Source organism: Schistocerca nitens, chromosome 5, assembly GCF_023898315.1.
Source record: "Schistocerca nitens isolate TAMUIC-IGC-003100 chromosome 5, iqSchNite1.1, whole genome shotgun sequence".
Classification (NCBI taxonomy): domain Eukaryota; kingdom Metazoa; phylum Arthropoda; class Insecta; order Orthoptera; family Acrididae; genus Schistocerca; species Schistocerca nitens.
The window spans coordinates 29,167,029-29,188,240 of record NC_064618.1 but is presented as its reverse complement, the minus strand read 5'-3'; the positions used below and the strand labels follow the sequence as shown (position 1 = coordinate 29,188,240).

The 21,212-nt window shown below is 40.8% G+C and overlaps 1 protein-coding gene across 3 annotated transcripts in view; it reads right to left on the bottom strand.

Moving 5' to 3' along the window:
• The window catches only part of LOC126259921 (peroxisomal acyl-coenzyme A oxidase 3-like), a 249,955-nt gene that overhangs the window by 23,775 nt on the left and 204,968 nt on the right, over positions 1 to 21,212 (bottom strand). For all 3 annotated transcript variants that reach the window (XM_049957011.1, XM_049957010.1, XM_049957012.1), the window contains exon 12: positions 1,586 to 1,721. In XM_049957011.1, coding sequence (XP_049812968.1) covers positions 1,586 to 1,721 — 136 coding nt within the window. The remainder of the gene's footprint in view (positions 1 to 1,585; positions 1,722 to 21,212) is intronic.

Genomic DNA, 21,212 nt, shown 5'->3' with positions numbered 1-21,212 from the left:
ACAATATTATACAAACAGAACAAAAAGTAGTTGAGTTCACTAGTTCAGTTCTGTACGTACTTTATTATTATCTACAGTATTTCTTGGATTAGGTCTATTTTTATAAGTGTATAATTACCATATTTACCACTTTTCTAGTGTTTTTTAAGCAGTAAGACATAAATGAAGGTTATATAACAATCAATTCAGTGCAGTTCCATTATAAAGTTCATTGACTTTCCTCTGGACCCCATGAACGAAAATGAGCACTGGCTGCCACTCAAATGAGTACAAGATGAATGAGGTTAGGGTCACGGGGTAGAAGTGTAGCGGCTCATATCTAATCTCTGTACATCCATTATCCAATAGTTCATGGGAAGATGTCCATTATTATATGTTTCTGTTGTAGAAATTGGCACTTGTATTTATAGGACTTATTTTATTTTTTGCTGATTTTGGTGTAGCATTACACCATCTCCTGGCCCATTTACGATATCAGGTGATTGTGTGGATATTCCATAGTATATTTTGTAGAAGGTATGAAAATTTGAAATCCCCTGTGATGAACTACTTTCCCTCTTATTGTGTGAATGGCGCTGGTAGCCTACATAAACTACACTGGCCGTGGAAATTAGCTCTCAAAGTTTACTCCTGTCTTTATACTTAAGATAAAATTGTGTCAGGAAAGGAAGGGGCGGGGTCAGTTGTATCTTACACACCATCTAAGATACATCTTCAATCATTAGAACATGTGCAGCTAAAATTAATAGATGTGCTATTATGCATTTTACTGTATACTGTGTTTTTTATGATGTAACAATCATTTGTGACCACTGTATTGGCATGCACAAGTGCACAAGAAAAAATGGTTCAAATGGATCTAAGCACTATGAGACTTAAAATCTGAGGTCATCAGTCCCCTAGACTTATAACTACTTAATCCTAACCAACCTAAGGACATCAAACACATATCTGTGCCCGAGGCAGGATTCAAACCTGCGACCATAGCAGCAGCGCAGTTCCGGACTGAAGCGCCTAGAACCGCTCGGCCACAGTGGCTGGCTAGTGCATGAGACGCTTCTTGATTTTAAATGTTTTATTTATGACAAATGTTTATATTATGTGCTACATTTTATCTACAAGACAACTTGGTATGAGGCCCAACTCAAAATGAACACATTTTATAACACAAATGTTTGAAAACCTGAAGTTGACAACAAAGTCTGTCAAAACTGGTTGTTTGTACATGAAACGATGGAAATTCCAGGATGGATTGTCATTATTTGTAAATACAGAAACATTTATGCCACCTTGGCTTTAGAAAGTTTTTACCAAATAAAATGGACCATTCATTCTAATTTCTGAGCATGAGAAAATTCAAACAAAACAGCTTGCCAGTAGAATACATATCTAAAAGAAATGTAGATGCTAAGACTATGGAAAGTACTGTTCTGATAAGTGTTAAGTCCATCCAAATGTGAAGCAATAAAGAATCTGATAATATGAAATAATTTTATATCAGTTACACTTCAAAAGGCAAAATGCAATTGATATTTCACAGAATCTGGATTCAAAAAGCTTCCAAAAAAGTTGTGAAGGTCCTTACCTTTATAAAGCAATGCTAAATGTCTCTCTAGGCTCCAAGATCCAAACAAGGAACAGAGTTTCATCAATACCTCCTTAACTGGTGCATCTATGTCTTTTGATGAAGCGTATTTCCAAAAGTTTGAAAGCATAAAATACTGGAAAATAAAGATGATGTCTGCAGCATTAAACATTACAAAACAATGTGAATATCATTTTAGTAACACACCACACTGATAAATACCATTACCTGTAAAGTTGAAAAAGTAAAAATGTAGGCTAGCTAGCTTATTTTCCATGTAATTGTTAGACCAGTACTTTTACTCCATATTTGTCTCCTGTTTCTTTGTTATCACCTGGACCCACATTGTGTTTTGACAAAAATTTTAACAATTTTTATGAAAAAATGTTGAATTTCAATTGGTAGATATAATAGAACAAGAACGATGATGAAACAAAAGAAAATATTTAGGGCTATTAAGAAAGCACATGCACCTGGAAAATCGGCATAATGATGAAGAGAGTTCAACTGATGAGTGAAAAGATGTTCATAGGAGGGAGAAGAAAGGCTAAACAAAAAGAATTGTTAGCATGAAGTACTGGTAGTATAAATTAACAAATATGTTTTCCAAAGAGCAGTAATAAGAAATGTAGAAAGAATAATGTAGAACTTATTATAGGACAAAAGCCCAAACAGCCTAAGGAAGACAAATGTATGATTTAAGAAGGCCAAAAGAGGTTTTAAAATGACCCAGGGATGAAATAAATCAAACATAAGTAAGCGTTTGACCCCCTCCCCCACCCCCTTGTCAAAACCTCATTTATGAGGTCATAACTACAGGGTGTCTAGAAAGTAACTAGGTATTTGAAATGGCTGTAGAAGTTTTGATACCAATAGAACCACAATGGAAATATTGTGTCCATAAAGGTCAGTGAATAAGGTTTGGATTTCTGCAGTCACCTTCCATGCATACATCAGCAGACTCTGAGGTTATATTGCCACCAATACAGCTGTAAACATCTGGCTACCAGATTAGACTTGCACTCCACATTCGACATTTGATCCATCTCCCTTGCTCCATACCTTTCCTGTTTCTTCCTCTTGATGCATGCTTGTTTTTACATTTTCTGCAGTACAGACAGTGCTGAGAGAGAGGAGCTTCACACAGCAAAATCGCCTGACTGTTCTACAGTGAGCACAGATTGCTGCATGTTATGAAGTGTGGAATTCTATTGTTCTGGTGCAGGTATGGTGGTGTACTGTGAATGCTACAATTTTTCCAGAGACAGTAATGTAGAGTTAATGACCACAGGCTCAATAAAAGATTCAAGAAAAAGTGGTTGTCCATCCGCATCTCAATGTGATGACAAAGTGGTGACTGTGCAGGAAATGTTTGTATGCAGCCCTTAAAAATCGACACACTACGGAGCACTTGAAAGTGGACTCACAAGGTACAAGATATGTCAGATCTTGCGTAAAGAACTGAATTATTGATCGCGGAAATCTCATCAAGTGCAACAGCTGATGCAGGAAGACTGAAGATTGTACTCTCAGTATCACGTACGGGGAGGCTGAATTGGCACAAAGACTGGCCTAAATTGTTTCTTAACATCCTCTTGTGTGATGAGGGCATATTCCATATGGGAGGTTTTATCAGTTGACGTAGTTGCCATCACTGGGATGACAGGATACCGCTGATATGGTGGAGAAGACACAGTCTCATCGAGAAGTGACTGTGTGCTGTGGAATGATTGCCACAAATGTTGTAGAGATATTTATCCTACACAGAATGATACCTGCAAATGCTTGAAAATTGTGTTTGGCCCACAGTATCTGCATTATTTTTATGCAGTGTGATGCACCACCTCACTTTGCAAATATCATGTTTGTATGGATGGTTGAGAAGTTTCCAGGTCGTCAGCTGGAAAGATGCAGATCCCATGAGTGACATGTAAGAAGTCCAGACCTGACATACAGGAAGAGTGGATTCGGCACATTGTCAGGAATATCCCACAGACTTCCTCCAGAGGGATGCAAATTCCGTACCAGGCCTTTTGAGATGATGGGTCAATGTCACAGGCCTTGAATGGCATTATCTCAGGTCTCACATCTCATGTGCTATCTCGTGTGGAAAAATTACATGCAGTCACTGATGAGGACCTGAAGGTGGCATTTTTTGACCTATTTCAGTCACACATTTCCTACAGAATACTGTTATCAGCCTCAAGATACTGACATAGTAAAGACATACATCTACAAATCATTGCTTTGTGTCAAAACCAACTTGATTGAGTTCGACGCCAGAGAGAATATACGCCATTACAATACTAAAGCGAAATCAGACTTCAAACTCTCACAAAATAACATGCATTATGACTGGTTACTAAAGTACCTGTGTTACAAGGTAACTGAACTATTCAAAATACACATTATCAATATTAGTTTCAAGTAATGAATATAATAGAGGGAAACATTCCACGTGGGAAAAATATATCTAAAAACAAAGATGATGTGACTTACCAAACGAAAGCGCTGGCAGGTTGATAGACACACAAACAAACACATACATACACACAAAATTCAAGCTTTCACAACCAACGGTTGCTTCATCAGGAAAGAGGGAAGGAGAGGGAAAGACGAAAGGATGTGGGTTTTAAGGGAGAGGGTAAGGAGTCATTCCAATCCCGGGAGTGGAAAGACTTACCTTAGGGGGAAAAAAGGACAGATATACACTCGCACACACACACATATCTATCCGCACATACACAGACACAAGCAGACATTTGTAAAGGCAAAGAGTGCACCGTTCAATCTTTCGACCAACTTTGTTGTATGGGAGCGAAAGCTCGGTTGATTCAGGTTACCTTATTCATAAGGTTGAGGTTACGGATATGAAAGTAGCTAGGATGATTGCAGTTACTAGTAGATGGGAACAATGGCAAGAGGGTGTGCACAGTGAGGAAATTAAAGAAAAACTGGGAATGAACTCTATAGATGTATCAGTCAGGGCGAACAGGCTTAGATGGTGGGGTCATGTTAAACGCATGGGAGAAGCAAGGTTATCCAAGAGACTCATGGGTTCAGCAGTAGAGGGTAGGAGGAGTCAGGGTAGACCAAGGAGAAGGTACCTGGATTCGGTTAAGAATGATTTGGAAGTAATAGGCTTAACATCAGAAGAGGCACCAATGTTAGCACCGAATAGGGTATCATGGAGGAATTTTATAAGGGGGACTATGCTCCAGACTGAACGCTGAAAGGCATAATCAGTTTTAAATGATGATGATGATGATGATGAAGAGTTTGGGCAGAGATGTCAGTCGAGGCGGAAGTACAGAGGCAAAGATGTTGTTGAAAGACAGGTGAGGTATGAGCGGCGGCAACTTGAAATTAGCGGAGGTTGAGGCCTGGCGGATAACGAGAAGAGAGGATATACTGAAGGGCAAGTTCCCATCTCCGGAGTTCTGACAGGATGGTGTTAGTGGGAAGTATCCAGATAACCCGGACGGTGTAACACTGTGCCAAGATGTGCTGACCATGCACCAAGGCATGTTTAGCCACAGGGTGATCCTCATTACCAACAAACACTGTCCGCCTATGTCCATTAATGTGAATGGACAGTTTGTTGCTGGTCATTCCCACATAGAAAGCTTCACAGTGGAGGCAGGTCAGTTGGTAAATCATGTGGGTGCTTTCACACGTGGCTCTGCCTTTGATCGTGTACACCTTCCGGGTTATAGGACTGGAGTAGGTGGTGGTGGGAGGGTGCATGGGACAGGTTTTACACCGGGGGCGGTTACAAGCGTAGGAGCCAGAGGGTAGGGAAGGTGGTTTGGGGATTTCATAGGGATGAACTAAGAGGTTACGAAGGTTAGGTGGACGGCAGAAAGACACTCTTGGTGGAGTGGGAAGGACTTCATGAAGGATGGATCTCATTTCAGGGCAGGATTTAGGAAGTTGTATTCCCTCCTGGAGAGCCACATTCAGAGTCTGATCCAGTCCCAGAAAGTATCCTGTCACAAGTGGGGTACTTTTGGGGTTCTTCTGTGGGAGGTTCTGGGTTTGAGGGGATGAAGAAGTGGCTCTGGTTATTGGCTTCTGTGCCAGGTCGGGAGGGTAGTTGCGGGATGCAAAAGCTGTTTTCAGGTTGTTGGTGTAATGGTTCATGGATTCCGGACTGGAGCAGATTCGTTTGCCACGAAGACCTAGGCTGTAGGAAAGGGACCGTTTGATGTGGAATGGGTGGCAGCTGTCATAATGGAGGTACTGTTGCTTGTTGGTGGGTTTGATGTGGACAGACGTGTGAAGCTGGCCATTGGACAGATGGAGGTCAACGTCAAGGAAAGTGGCATGGGATTTGGAGTAGGACCAGGTGAATCTGATAGAACCAAAGGAGCTGAGGTTGGAGAGGAAATTCTGGAGTTCTTCTTCACTGTGAGTCCAGATCATGAAGATGTCATCAATGAATCTGTACCAAACTTTGGGTTGTCAGTCCTGGGTAACCAAGAAGGCTTCCTATAAGCGACCCCTGAACAGGTTGGCGTACGAGGGGGCCATCCTGGTACCCATGGCTGTTCCCTTTAATTGTTGGTATGTCTGGCCTTCAAAAGTGAAGAAGTTGTGGGTCAGGATGAAGCTGACTAAAGTAATGAGGAAAGAGGTTTTAGGTAGGGTGGCAGGCGATCGGCGTGAAAGGAAGTGCTCCATCGCAGCGAGGCCCTGGACGTGCGGAATATTTGTGTATAAGGAAGTGGCATAAATGGTTACAAGGATGGTTTCCGGGGGTAGCAGATTGGGTAAGGATTCCAGGCGTTCGAGAAAGTGGTTGGTGTCTTTGATGAAGGATGGGAGACTGCATGTAATGGGTTGAAGGTGTTGATCTACGTAGGCAGAGATACCTTCTGTGGGGGCTTAGTAACCGGCTACAATGGGGTGGCTGGGTTGATTGGGTTTGTGAATTTTAGGTAGAAGGTAGGGGTGCGGGGTGTCGGTGGGGTCAGGAGGTTGATGGAGTCAGGTGAAAGGTTTTGTAGGGGGCCTAAGGTTCTGAGGATTACTTGAAGCTTCGCCTGGACATCAGGAATGGGATTACCTTGGCAAACTTTGTATGTAGTGTTGTCTGAAAGCTGACGCAGTCCCTCAGCCACATACTTCCGACGATCAAGTACCACGATCGTGGAACCCTTGTCCGCCGGAAGAATGACGATGGATTGGTCAGCCTTCAGATCATGGATAGCCTGGGCTTCAGCAGTGGTGATGTTGGGAGTAGGATTAAGGTTTTTTAAGAAGGATTCGGAGGCAAGGCTGGAAGTCACAAATTCCTGGAAGGTTTGGAGATGGTGATTTTGAGGAAGAGAAGGTTTGTCCCGCTGTGACGGAGGACAGAACTGTTTCAGGCAGGGTTCAATTTGGATAGTGTCTTGGGGAGTTGGATCATTAGGAGTAGGATTAGGATCATTTTTCGTCATGGCAAAGTGATATTTCCAGCAGAGAATACGAGTGTAGGACAGTAAATCTTTGACAAGGGCTGTTTGGTTGAATCTAGGAGTGGGGCTGAAGGTGAGGCCTTTGGATAGGACAGAGGTTTCGGATAGGGAGAGAGGTTTACAGCCAGAGTTGGGAACTTTAAGTGTAAGGCCTCCAGTCCAGAATCCCTGAACCATTACACCAACAACCCGAAAACAGCTTTCGCATCCCGTAACTACCCTCCCGACCTGGTACAGAAGCAAATAACCAGAGCCACTTCCTCATCTCCTCAAACCCAGAACCTCCCACAGAAGAACCCCAAAAGTGCCCCACTTGTGACAGGATACTTTCTGGGACTGGATCAGACTCTGAATGTGGCTCTCCAGCAGGGATACGACTTCCTCAAATCCTGCCCTGAAATGAGATCCATCCTTCATGAAATCCTCCCCACTCCACCAAGAGGGTCTTTCTGCCGTCCACCTAACCTTCGTAACCGCTTAGTTCATCCATATGAAATCCCCAAACCACTTCCCTACCCTCTGGCTCCTACCCTTGTAACCGCCCCCGGTGTAAAACCTGTCCCATGCACCCTCCCACCACCACCTACTCCAGTCCTGTAACCCGGAAGGGGTACATGATCAAAGGCAGAGCCACGTGTGAAAGCACCCACGTGATTTACTAACCGACCTGCCTACATTGTGAAGCTTTCTATGTGGGAATGACCAGCAACAAACTGCCCATTCGCATGAATGGACACAGGCAGACATTGTTTGTTTGTAATGAGGATCACCCTGCGGCTAAACATGCCTTGGTTCATGCCAGCACATCTTGGCACAGTGTTACACCGTCCGGGGTATCTGGATACTTCCCACTAACACCAACCTGTCAGAACTCCAGAGATGGGAACTTGCCCTTCAGTATATCCTCTCTTCTCATTATCCGCCAGGCCTCAACCTCCGCTAATGTCAAGTTGCTGCCGCTCATACCTCACCTGTCTTTCAACAACATCTTTGCCTCTGTACTTCTGCCTCGACTGACATCTCTTTGCCTTTACAAATGTCTGCTTGTGTCTGTGTATGTGTGTGTGGATATGTGTGTGTGTGCGAGTGTATAACTGTCCTTTTTTCCCCCTAAGGTAAGTCTTTCCGCTCCCGGGATTGGAATGACTCTTTACCCTCTCCCTGAAAACCCACATCCTTTCGTCTTTCCCTCTCCTTCCCTCTTTCCTGATGAAGCAACCGTTGGTTGTGAAAGCTTGAATTTTGTGTGTATGTTTGTGTTTGTTTGTGTGTTTATCAACCTGCCAGCACTTTCGTTTGGTAAGTCACATCATTTTTGTTTTTAGATATATTAGTTTCAAGTAATCATCTTTTGGTGTTACAGTTCTTCTTGTTATGTCCATGCATGCTACGAAATGGGAAGAGGAATTCTGCCTTATGCAAGACACCTTTTTTCTGTTTTCTTTCACCCAGACATGTTCCAGAACATTTTGTGTTATCTTCAGTAGGTTATTTTTTTATTTTCTAATTTACATGATACTATTGATACCCACTGAAGATAGCACAAAATGTGCTGAAACATGTCTGAGTGAAACAAAATAGAAAAAAGGTGTCTTGCATAAGGCGGAATTCCTCACCCCATTAGTTTCAAGAACAATAAGTAATGGTGTTGAACCCATAGCAAGATCAAATGTCAAGATGCAGCATAATCCAGAAATGGAAACAAACCACTTAAGACTGACAATGAAAACACTATGTTGCCAGGACTTACACTGATGTGCCAAAGCATTACGACCATTGGACACAGAAGACTGTACGCACCCTTGTGGCACTTTGGGCACATGACACAGTAAGGAAAATATATAAATGGAGCAGAAACAAATGAGGAATCATTCTAGCTAAGGTAAGGGCCACAAGGCAGAAATACACTGACATAAGCAGCTTTGACAAATAGTCATAATGCTTCTGCGCACGCAGTAATTATTCTAATCATATCCTCATGTTCCCTATGTGAGTGATATTTAGGGGATTGTAATATATCCATAGACTCATTATATAAAGCTGGTTCTCGATGCTTTGTTAATAGACTTTCTCAGAATAATTTACATCAGTCTTCCAGTTCAATTCCTTCAGTATCTCTGTAACATTCTCCCATGGATTAAACCACATGTGACCATTTGTGCTGCCCTTGTTCAATTTACTGTGTTTGTTGTTGTTGTGGTCTTCAGTCCTGAGACTGGTTTGATGCAGCTCTCCATGCTACTCTATCCTGTGCAAGCTTCTTCATCTCCCAGTACCTACTGCAACCTACATCCTTCTGGATCTGCTTAGTGTATTCATCTCTTGGTCTCCCTCTACGATTTTTACCCTCCACGGTGCCCTCCAATGCTAAATTTGTGATCCCTTGATGCCTCAAAACATGTCCTACCAACCGATCCCTTCTTCTAGTCAAGTTGTGCCACAAACTTCTCTTCTCCCCAATCCTATTCAATACCTCCTCATTAGTTACGTGATCTACCCACCTTATCCTCAGCATTCTTCTGTAGCACCACATTTTGAAAGCTTCTATTCTCTTCTTGTCCAAACTGGTTATCGTCCATGTTTCACTTCCATACATGGCTACACTCCATACAAATACTTTCAGAAACGACTTCGTGACACTTAAATCTATACTTGATGTTAACAAATTTCTCTTCTTCAGAAACGATTTCCTTGCCATTGCCAGTCTACATTTTATATCCTCTCTACTTCGACCATCATCAGTTATTTTGCTCCCTAAATAGCGAAACTCCTTTACTACTTTAAGTGTCTCATTTCCTAATCTAATCCCCTCAGCATCACCCGATTTAATTCGACTACATTCCATTATCCTCGTTTTGCTTTTGTTGATGTTCATCTTATATCCTCCTTTCAAGACACTGTCCATTCCGTTCAACTGCTCTTCCAAGTCCTTTGCTGTCTCTGACAGAATTACAATGTCATCGGCAAACCTCAAAGTTTTTAATTCTTCTCCATGAATTTTAATACCTACTCCGAATTTTTCTTTTGTTTCCTTTACTGCTTGCTCAATATACAGATTGAATAGCATCGGGGAGAGGCTACAAGCCTGTCTCACTCCTTTCCCAACCACTGCTTCCCTTTCATGCCCCTCAACTCTTATAACTGCCATATGGTTTCTGTACAAATTGTAAATAGCCTTTCGCTCCCTGTATTTTACCCCTGCCACCTTCAGAATTTGAAAGAGAGTATTCCAGTTAACGTTGTCAAAAGCTTTCTCTAAGTCTACAAATGCTAGAAACATAGGTTTGCCTTTTCTTAATCTTTCTTCTAAGATAAGTCGTAAGGTTAGTATTGCCTCACGTGTTCCAACATTTCTACGGAATCCAAACTGATCTTCCCCGAGGTCCGCTTCTACCAGTTTTTCCATTCGTCTGTAAAGAATTCGCGTTAGTATTTTGCAGCTGTGACTTATTAAACTGATAGTTCGGTAATTTTCACATCTGTCAACACCTGCTTTCTTTGGAATTGGAATTATTATATTCTTCTTGAAGTCTGTGGGTATTTCGCCTGTCTCATACATCTTGCTCACCAGATGGTAGAGTTTTGTCATGACTGGCTCTCCCAAGGCCATCAGTAGTTCTAATGGAATGTTGTCTACTCCCGGGGCCTTGTTTCAACTCAGGTCTTTCAGTGCTCTGTCAAACTCTTCACGCAGTATCTTATCTCCCATTTCATCTTCATCTACATCCTCTTCCATTTCCACAATATTGTCCTCAAGTACATCGTCCTTGTATAAACCCTCTATATACTCCTTCCACCTTTCTGCCTTCCCTTCTTTGCTTAGAACTGGGTTGCCATCTGAGCTCTTGATATTCGTACAAGTGCTTCTCTTCTCTCCAAAGGTCTCTTTAATTTTCCTGTAGGCAGTATCTATCTTACCCCTAGTGAGACAAGCCTCTACATCCTTACATTTGTCCTCTAGCCATCCCTGCTTAGCCATTTTGCACTTCCTGTCGATCTCATTTTTGAGACGTTTGTATTCCTTTTTGCCTGCTTCATTTACTGCATTTTTATATTTTCTCCTTTCATCAATTAAATTCAATATTTCTTCTGTTACCCAAGGATTTCTACTAGCCCTCGTCTTTTTACCTACTTGATCGTCTGCTGCCTTCACTACTTCATCCCTCAGAGCTACCCATTCTTCTTCTACTGTATTTCTTTCCCCCATTCCTGTCAATTGTTCCCTTATGCTCTCCCTGAAACTCTCTACAACATCTGGTTCTTTCAGTTTATCCAGGTCCCATCTCCTTAAATTCCCACCTTTTTGCAGTCTCTTCAGTTTCAATCTGCAGGTCATAACCAATAGATTGTGGTCAGAATCCACATCTGCCCCTGGAAATGTCTTACAATTTAAAACCTGGTTCCTAAATCTCTGTCTTACCATTATATAATCTATCTGATACCTTTTAGTATCTCCAGGATTCTTCCATGTATACAACCTTCTTTTATGATTCTTGAACCAAGTGTTAGCTATGATTAAGTCATGCTCTGTGCAAAATTCTACAAGGCGGCTTCCTCTTTCATTTCTTCCCCCCAATCCATATTCACCTACCATGTTTCCTTCTCTCCCTTTTCCTACTGACGAATTCCAGTCACCCATGACTATTAAATTTTCGTCTCCCTTCACTACCTGAATAATTTCTTTTATCTTGTCATACATTTCATCAATTTCTTCATCATCTGCAGAGCTAGTTGGCATATAAACTTGTACTACTGTAGTAGGCATGGGCTTTGTGTCTATCTTGGCCACAATAATGCGTTCACTATGCTGTTTGTAGTAGCTAACCCACACTCCTATTTTTTTATTCATTATTAAACCTACCCCTGCATTACCCCTATTTGATTTTGTATCTATAACCCTGTAATCACCTGACCAAAAGTGTTGTTCCTCCTGCCACCGAACTTCACTAATTCCCACTATATCTAACGTTAACCTATCCATTTCCCTTTTTAAATTTTCTAACCTACCTGCCCGATTAAGGGATCTGACATTCCATGCTCCGATCCGTAGAATGCCAGTTTTCTTTCTCCTGATAACGACGTCCTCTTGAGTAGTCCCCGCCCGGAGATCCGAATGGGGGACTATTTTACCTCCGGAATATTTTACCCAAGAGGACGCCATCATCATTTAATCATACAGTAAAGCTGCATGTCCTCGGGAAAAATTACGGCTGTAGTTTCCCCTTGCTTTCAGCCGTTCGCAGTACCAGCACAGCAAGGCCGTTTTGGTTAATGTTACAAGGCCAGATCAGTCAATCATCCAGACTGTTGCCCCTGCAACTACTGAAAAGGCTGCTGCCCCTCTTCAGGAACCACATGTTTGTCTGGCCTCTCAACAGATACCCCTCCGTTGTGGTTGCACCTACGGTACGGCCATCTGTATCGCTGAGGCAATTTACCATATAAGTCCTATTTGGTAGGGGTCCCACACATTTGAGTAACATTCTAGAGCCAGTCACACGAGTGATTTGTAAGCAATCTCCTTTGTAGACCGATTGCACTTCCCCAGCTTTCTACCAATAAATTGAAGTCTACCATCTGCTTTACCCATGGTTGAGCCTGTGTGATCATTCCATTTCATATCACTACATAGTGTTACACCCAGGTATTTGTATTAGCTGGCTGATTTACACAGTGACTCATTACTATTATAGTCATAGGATACTACTTTTTTTCATTTTGTGAAGTGCAGTTTTACATTTACATTTCTGAACATTGAGAGCAAGTTGCCAATCTTTGCACCACTTTGAAATCTTATCAAGATCTGACTGCATATTTGTGCTGCTTCTTTGATATAGTACTTCATCATAGATAAATGCATCATCTGCAAAAAGTCTGATGTTGCTATTAATATTGTCTGCAAGCACATTAATATGCAACATGAACAGACAGGATGCCAACACATTTCCCAGGGGGCACACTCGAAGTTACTTCTACATTTGACAGTACTCCAGCCAAGATAACATGCTGCATCGTCCCTACCAGAATGTCTTCAATCCAGTCACAAATTTCTACATCTACATCTACATATATACTCTGCAAGCCACCAAGTGCTGTGTGGCGGTGGGCACAATTTGCACCAAAGTCATATTTCCCCCCCTCTGTTCCTCTCGCGGATTGCGTGAGGGAAAAATGACTGTTGGAACACCTCAGTACGAGCCCTTATTTCCCTTATCTTTGAATGGTGATCGCTGCACGATTTGAAAGTTGGCAGTAATAATATATGCTCTACATCTTCGGTGAAGGTCGGATTTCAGAATTTTGTGAGCAGCCCCTTCTGTTTAGCGCGCCATCTATCTGCAAGAGTGTCCCACTTCAAACATTCTATGTGATTTGTAACACTCTCGCGATGGCTAAATGTATCAGTCATGAATCTTGCCGCTCTTCTTTTGACCTTCTCAATCTTTTGAATCAGACCCAACTGGTAAGGGTCCCACACAGACGAACAATACTCCAAGCCTGGACGAACTAACGTATTGTAAGCCATTTCCTTTGTTGAAGGACTGCATCGCTTCAGGATTCTACCAATAAACCGCAATCTAGAGTTTGGCCTACCTGTTACTTGTGTAATCTGATCAGTCCCTTTCACTTGATACCCCATACGATCATATTTTTGACAATAAGCATAGATGTGGTATTGAAGCAAATGCTTTTCGGAAATCAAGAAATGCAGCATCTACCTGATTGCATTGATCCAAAGCTTTCAGTATGTCATGTGAGAAAAGTGTGATTTGGCTTTTACATGATCAGTGTTTTCAAAATTCCTGCTGGTTGGCATTGACTAGGTCATTATGTTCAATATACCTCATATACCCATCTGTGCTTTTTTCCAAGAAATAGGCATGGTTTTTTTGTTTGAGTGATATACAATAAATTATAGTCAGCAATGTAGAATCTGATACATAATTCTACCAGGCCCTGGAGCATTGTTCATTCTTAACAATTTCATCTGTTTCTGAACAACACTGACACTAATAATGATTTCACTCATCTTTTCAGTTGTAAGAGCATTAAATTTGGGGCATTTCTCATAAAGAATGCGTCTAGAACTTCAAATCAGCACACAAATCTTGTACATGCACTCTCACGCAAAGGAAAATTCTGAAGTCGGCTTACGTACATGTTCCTGTATTATCCCAACAACATCACCAGTTAAGATTGCAGGGGCCACAGGGTCATCTAGATTGGACATAGATCAATGGAAATGTATTGCCTAGTCAAATGAATAAAATTTTTTGCTACTCCACATTGATGTTCACATCTGGACGTGGCACCATATAGGTGAATGGCTGCTCGAAACATGCAGTATGCCCCCGATTTTCTGGTCTGTGGGGGCAGTATTATACTATAGAGACATTCAGCTGGGGTTCTGTGGAAGCAGTGATAGTAACCAAAGTGAACATGACAATTGAGAACTATGTGGACATTGTTGTGAATGCTTAACGTCTTCCCTGACAGTGGTGCCATCTTCCAACAGGATAACTGTCTGTGTCACAAGGCCAGAATTGTGCTACAGTGATTTGATGAGCACGATAGTGGAGTCACACTGACAGATCCCAAATTCACTCAGTCTGAAATCGATGAAACACACCTGTGATACATTACGGTGCCAGTTCTGCACCTAAAATCACTGGCCCGCAATTTGCAGGAATTTCATCATCAGTGCTTAGAACTCTGGTATCGCATACTGCAAGACACCTATCACAGACGTATCAAATTCATGCCACATAGAGTCACTTCTGTATTGCTTTCCAGAGGTGGACCAACTTGCCATTAAGCAGTACCACAACATTTTGACTCATTGATGCTTAATGATAAAATTCCACAAAAAACTGAAAACTCTCAGAAAATGTAATATCAGAATCACCTTTCAAACCACGAATTAATAGTGTGGATAAACCATAATACTGGTCATAAAAGCAATAAATTTTTGGATTTGGGTGTGTACAAAATTAATTAAGAATTGTGACAAGTAGCTGCTACATAGGACATACAAATATGCATTTGGCACTAGGTATAGGGAGCACACTTATCCACAGAACAGGATGGCTTTTGGTGAACATGTTGCACAAAAAACACTTGGTTACAAATACTGTATAAAACATGGGAATTTTACACATTGCATCTTAATGTATTATGGGGATGTTCAACAATAAGAGGAAACAACCTGACATATTCTTAATCAACACAGGAAATTTAATCCAAACTTTCTATTTTGACATCTGTGAAAGGTTGATTTTCAGGTGAAGTTTGTGGTGCAGATGATCACGGTCTGCGGGACACGGAGAGGAAAAATGTCAGCTTCATCCGAATCGCCTATTAGTGTGATTTGGCAGACACGGCGACAAACTTCCTCGCAGCTCATCTGGGCTGCAAATACTGACTGTTATCTGTCTCAATGAGACAATAGTTGCATTTTCAGCTGACAGAATCCGCTTTGCCATTTATCCAATCAAATTCATATAGGCACTTTATGAAGAAAGAAGAAAGCCTGAAAATAAAAGGTCACGCTATCATCACATCAAACAGGTGCCTTTTCCTGTGACCCAGTTTGAATGCAAACCAAAAATAAGGAAAGGCAACCATTCAGCTGCAAAGGACTGAAAGGAGGCACACTAAGGCTGTGATTATAGTAGAGAGGCACTGAACGACCAGAGCAAGGGAGCACTGCTGCTCAATTTGTGTGACTGTAATGGCACTGCAAGCAGAGCAACACAGAATAAGTGGCACAGAACGGCTCCAAAGGAATTGAACGTGCTCATTGCTTAAACAGCAATCGGAGCATTCGGGTGGCTCTGTGTCCAGGCAACACTGGCAGAATTTGGCTGTTGCTGAGGGTAGCAGAGTCAGTACTGTTGCTGGTGCTTATGCTCGTTTTGCTGTACTGTTGAGAAAATATCATCAGCAGATACCATTATAGCAGCTGTTTTTACTCAGTGTGCTTTATGGGACCAGCAAGAAAACAGTCGTCACTACTGATTCAGTTTGGACAAGTTACGTGACGTGGTGGCAGCAGAATTACAGATTCTGAGTACAGAACACATTTCATTAATATCTTATTTCTTACACTGTCTTAAAATTAGAGGCAATGACAAAGCTGAAGTGGTGCAACTGACAAACTCATCATAGTCATGTTTCATTATATGAGGAAAAGTTTGCAAAACTGTTTCTCACTTGCACAGCTCCATTTGAAGCTCTGTTTAAGTTTCATCCTGTACGATAAGAGCCCTGCCTAGGATGCTTGATTTTACAGTGTCACTCATCAACACTCGAGGATCTTTCTAGGTCGATGACAGTGTTGTGCAAAGAACGTGTACATTTCATAGTATTGTCATCAATTTGTGGTGAAATTTTTATTGGCTTCCAAAATATGCTCCACATAGCACCCATTATTCCTAAAAGCACATTCAATTAATCATTGTGGAAATATCCTTTCCCTGGCTATAAAACCAATAAACTGTAAGACTTGATAAAATGCCTCAACAGTGGATGTGCCTCATCTCCAGTGAATAAAAAAGGCACTACAAATGATGACTTTGGTGGTGGACGGTGTCATGGTGTGTTAACCTCCCCTTCTTGCATCAAGTGAAATGCACTAGAAGGATGAACTCTATTGCCATTGCTTTGCTTCCCATATCCCCTGGCATCAATTAGACTGATTTTCCCATTAGCATCTCCAACTAGTTGTAGAACTAATGAATGAAAATGTTGATAAATATCAAACATTTTACCAGAATTTTCCGGGCATTTTAGATGAGAGTGTTTCATGTCAACTTCACCAACTGAATCTTGAAAATTCTGCTTGTTATACAGATCATTTACAGTATTCATAAAATCGTCTTCAGAAGGCAATTTCATATGGTATGGCTGGAAACAATCCTACGACACTTAGGTAGTTGACTCTACAGTTCTTACAGTGGTTGTGAATCCTATTGTGAATGTCAGAGCCATGTCTCAGAAACTTCCTCCAGTTTTTTGGAACCTGTAACAATTCTTGTTTCACCAGCTCCCAATGATCATTAAAAAACTGCATTATTGCATTTAACAAGTCTGTAGTTATTCATATATTCTGCTAAGTAGATACAAGGGTGTTATGACTCTTTCATTCTCACTTTATCATTTGGGTGCTCAAACAGACCTCTATTTTTCATTGCAAACTATTCAACTTCCTTGCAGTTGCTGCTTAATTTTGAAACATCAGAATAAAAGATAATGGCTGTATTTCGTTTTGCTATTATTTGGAAATACTTGCCGCTGTCATCAGGAAAAATTAAATTCTCTGAAATACATATATTTCTCTTTTTAAAAAAGAAAAAAAGAACTACTTTCTCAGTAACTGTATGGCAACAAAGTCAGACACAAACAAACACACACACTTTTTTGGGGGCATGACAATGCAAAGACAGCATAAATTGTTGGTCCTTTAAAATACTCAGAATTTCACATAAGACAAATACCAGTACACGCAATAAAGTAGAATGTAGCATGTAGCAGTTTATTCATTTAGGATGGCAGAGTTCCATAACTCACCACCGCCAGCTGTTTGGTTCCTGCTGCTGGATATGTGTGTAGGTCACCTTTCACTGTTATAAATCCTTTCTTTAGGAACCCAACACAAAATCTCCACCATCCAAGATCCCATCATTTCATCTTTCTATGAGCCCTATTAATCTCCATTTTAGTTTTGTGACAGCCACTGTCATCATATCCTCAAATCCTGCTCTCTCTCTCTATTATTATTTTGTTGTTGTTTTTCTTCCCCTTCTTGTTATGCCCAAGATGCATCTTTTGATTTCACATTAGGCAACCCCCAATCTTTGAAGAATTTGAGCATTTAATCCCCATATTTCACTTCCATAAGTTATTACTGGTTGTAAACTTTCCATTTAATGCACATAGAGAAATTACTTCTGAATACAACTTCAATTTCCGAAATGAACTAAAAGCCTTTTTTTATCCTCTTGTTTATCTCTTTAAATGTTAGATTGGTTATTTTTTTTATAGTCATATTTTATTTACAAATTCATCAGTTGTTTCTACAACTTAATCCTCAGTGCAGTATACTGACTGTAGAGTCAAGATATTCATAGCATGCAGACACATTCACAATTCACTCATCAGTGCTGTTTTAAATTGTACTGCAGTTCAGTTTTTGTGCAAAATTTGACTGTGGGCATTTATTAAAGTGTGCTGTAATGAGTAGATACAATTTTTGTCTCACAACAATGCTGAGTTCCATTTCCTCGAAACATTTTCTGTCATTAGAACAGACATGCATTCCATGGAAATGCAGTCTATGAGGAGTTTATAGAGCACAGTGACTAATAATCTGTGACAATACTGATAACATGATATTACTCGAAAGCATCCAATCACTGTATGATGATCTGCCTGTATGCTTGCAAGCAGTAAAGATTCAATAACGAAATAAAAAAATCTGTGATGCTAGTATGGAGACAAGTTAGTAAGAATTATCATTATTATAATTCAATATATCACATGAACTTTGCAGGTTATGCCATATCCTCAGGTGCTGGGCCTTTTCCAGCATGCAGACTGAGTTAACTGACAGTGAAACCATTGCCTTCAGTCTCTTGAATGCAGTAATTAGTGCATATTTTAGGTAGCAAATCTCAAAAATTTTCGGGATATGTTTTAAGTGCTGAAGGAGAATCCACAGCTGACACTGACCTACTCAAGCAGCATCTGCTGTCCTGGTGTGTGCTGCTGACAAAAGAGCTTTGAATAGCAAGGAGCACAGAGCTGGAGAGATATTGTTCAGCCTGAGATAGCACGATCAAAAACGAAACTGCACACTGCCATCAGCTGCTTCCTGCAGTTGCTGGGAGTGCATTTGCCAATACCGCACCACAGTGAGCAAGTGTGTGACTGCACGGAGTGTGTGGGTGCTCCTAAACACACCTGTCAGCAGCGCTGGCCAAATCATGGGTGGACAAACTTGCACCACCTTCTACTGCTGATACAGACGTAGAACCATGACACCGTTACTGTGAAGGGGAAGTGGGAAGGGATTCTAAGGAAGAGCGAGAACTATGTGTACATTAGAGAACCGTGCAGTGGTCCAAATAGGCACAAAGGCTATGTTGATGAGGTCAGGGCCGTAATAGCAACTGCTGTAGGAAAATGAGAACTATTCTTGTTTCTGGAGCTAAAATTAGGGAAAAATGCTTGGAGTGGACGTTTCTCTGATGAAAGTTAGAATGGTAGATAACTGAGCGTGTTGAGAGAATGTGAGACTTGAAGATGAGACATTCGAGACTTACTGCACTATTGAGAAGAGGCAGATTGACCAGTTTGAGGTGGAAATTAGTGAACTTGAGAATGAGCTAGGAAGATCTGCCTAAACAGGTGAAGGCACAGAGACAATTACTCCTGGTTCTGTGAAAACAAGGACAAAAACTGGTCAAAGTGCATAAAAGAATATTCTTTTTATTCAGCCTCTGGTCCTTCAAAACTGGAATATCCATAAAAATAAAACCTTCAAATTTGCAAAATATTACTTCTGCATGACAAATTCATTCCTTACCCAAAGCAGGCAGTTTATTTACTTTTAGTCTCCTTACATGACATGACATTTAGTCTCCTTAAATGACTGTGTTTTCATGCCACAGATCACACTGGTGTGGTGGCTTCACAGGTCACTGAATGCAGGACAGGTGGGGAGAGAGCAGAGTGGGCCAAACTGGTCCCCTTTTTCAGCCCAACCTTTCACTGTCATGGTAATGTAGCAGTTGTACCTTCAGTTCATTTATTGAAGAAAATTTATTTACTTTGCTACAACTGGAAGCAGACTACCATCTGTGAAACAAATCTTAAAGATTTTTGTTTACAATTTGTGGGTGTGCAAATTAACTCTGGTATTCTAGATTTGCAGGAACTGGTGTTCTGTTGGGCCAAAACTCAAACTTTGGCACAAAGGCTGACAAACTGTGTACCAAAATTAGAAATTTCATATACACAACAGGACTTTATTCTGTTCCAATCATTTAAATGCATCTGTGCATGCTGTAATTATACTAAAATAATTTTCACAATCTTCATTGGAGTAATTCATATATGCTTGTAATACATTCCTAGATTCTTCACTTATAGTTGGTCTAGAAACTTTCTAAGTAGGCTTTCACAGGACAGTTTGTGTCTACCTTCAGTATCTTCTCCCATACATCAAACAAACCTGTGAACATTCGTGCTGACTTTTTTTGTATGCATACAGTATCGCCTGTTAGTCCTGTAAGGTGTAGATACCACACACTTTAGCAATTCTAGGACAGGTTACTTGAATGTTTTGTATGTAGTCTCCTTTGAAGACTGATGATTGCATATGCCTGGTGTTCTGCCAATTCTGTCACCTGTTTTACCCATGACAGACTATGTGATAACCACACTGTAGGAAATGACAGATTGCCACTTATCATAAAGAAGACACATCAAGTTGCAGACAGGCACAATTAAAAGACACTCACTCATAGTTTTCGGCCACAGCTTTCGTCATAAAAGACACACACACACACACACACACACACACACACACACACACAAAGCAAGCAAGCAAGCAAGCATACCTCTCACACAGTCACAATTTCCAACTGCAGCATCTCTTGCTGGAATGCCAGACTCTATGATAAATCCAGTTCATATGCCTACATACTGTTGTACCCAGGTATTTATATAAGCTCACTGGTTCCAACTTTGATTCACTGATTAATAGTGGATTAACTTTGAAAAGTATTTGAGGAAGATGTTGAAAGTGTTGAATATGAGCTGTATGATTATAAGCTGCGAATAGATACCCTATGGCCAGAACCTTCTTTCGATGTGGACATAATAAGTTGAGAATTATATTGTATTGTTGGAGTTGACTATGGGTATTATGCAGTTATGTTGAGGTTGATCTGTATATACTGTGATGATGAAATGTTGGGATTTTCTTTGTGTTATGATGAGATCTTGATGGGATATATATAGTATATTGTAATGTTCTGAAGATGATGATTAAGATGAGAGGTTGTCGTGTTATAGAATTGTATTCTGAGTTGTGGTTATTTATTTCTCGTTCAGCTACGGGCAAAGCGTGATACACTTACAAACATCAACATAAAAATTTA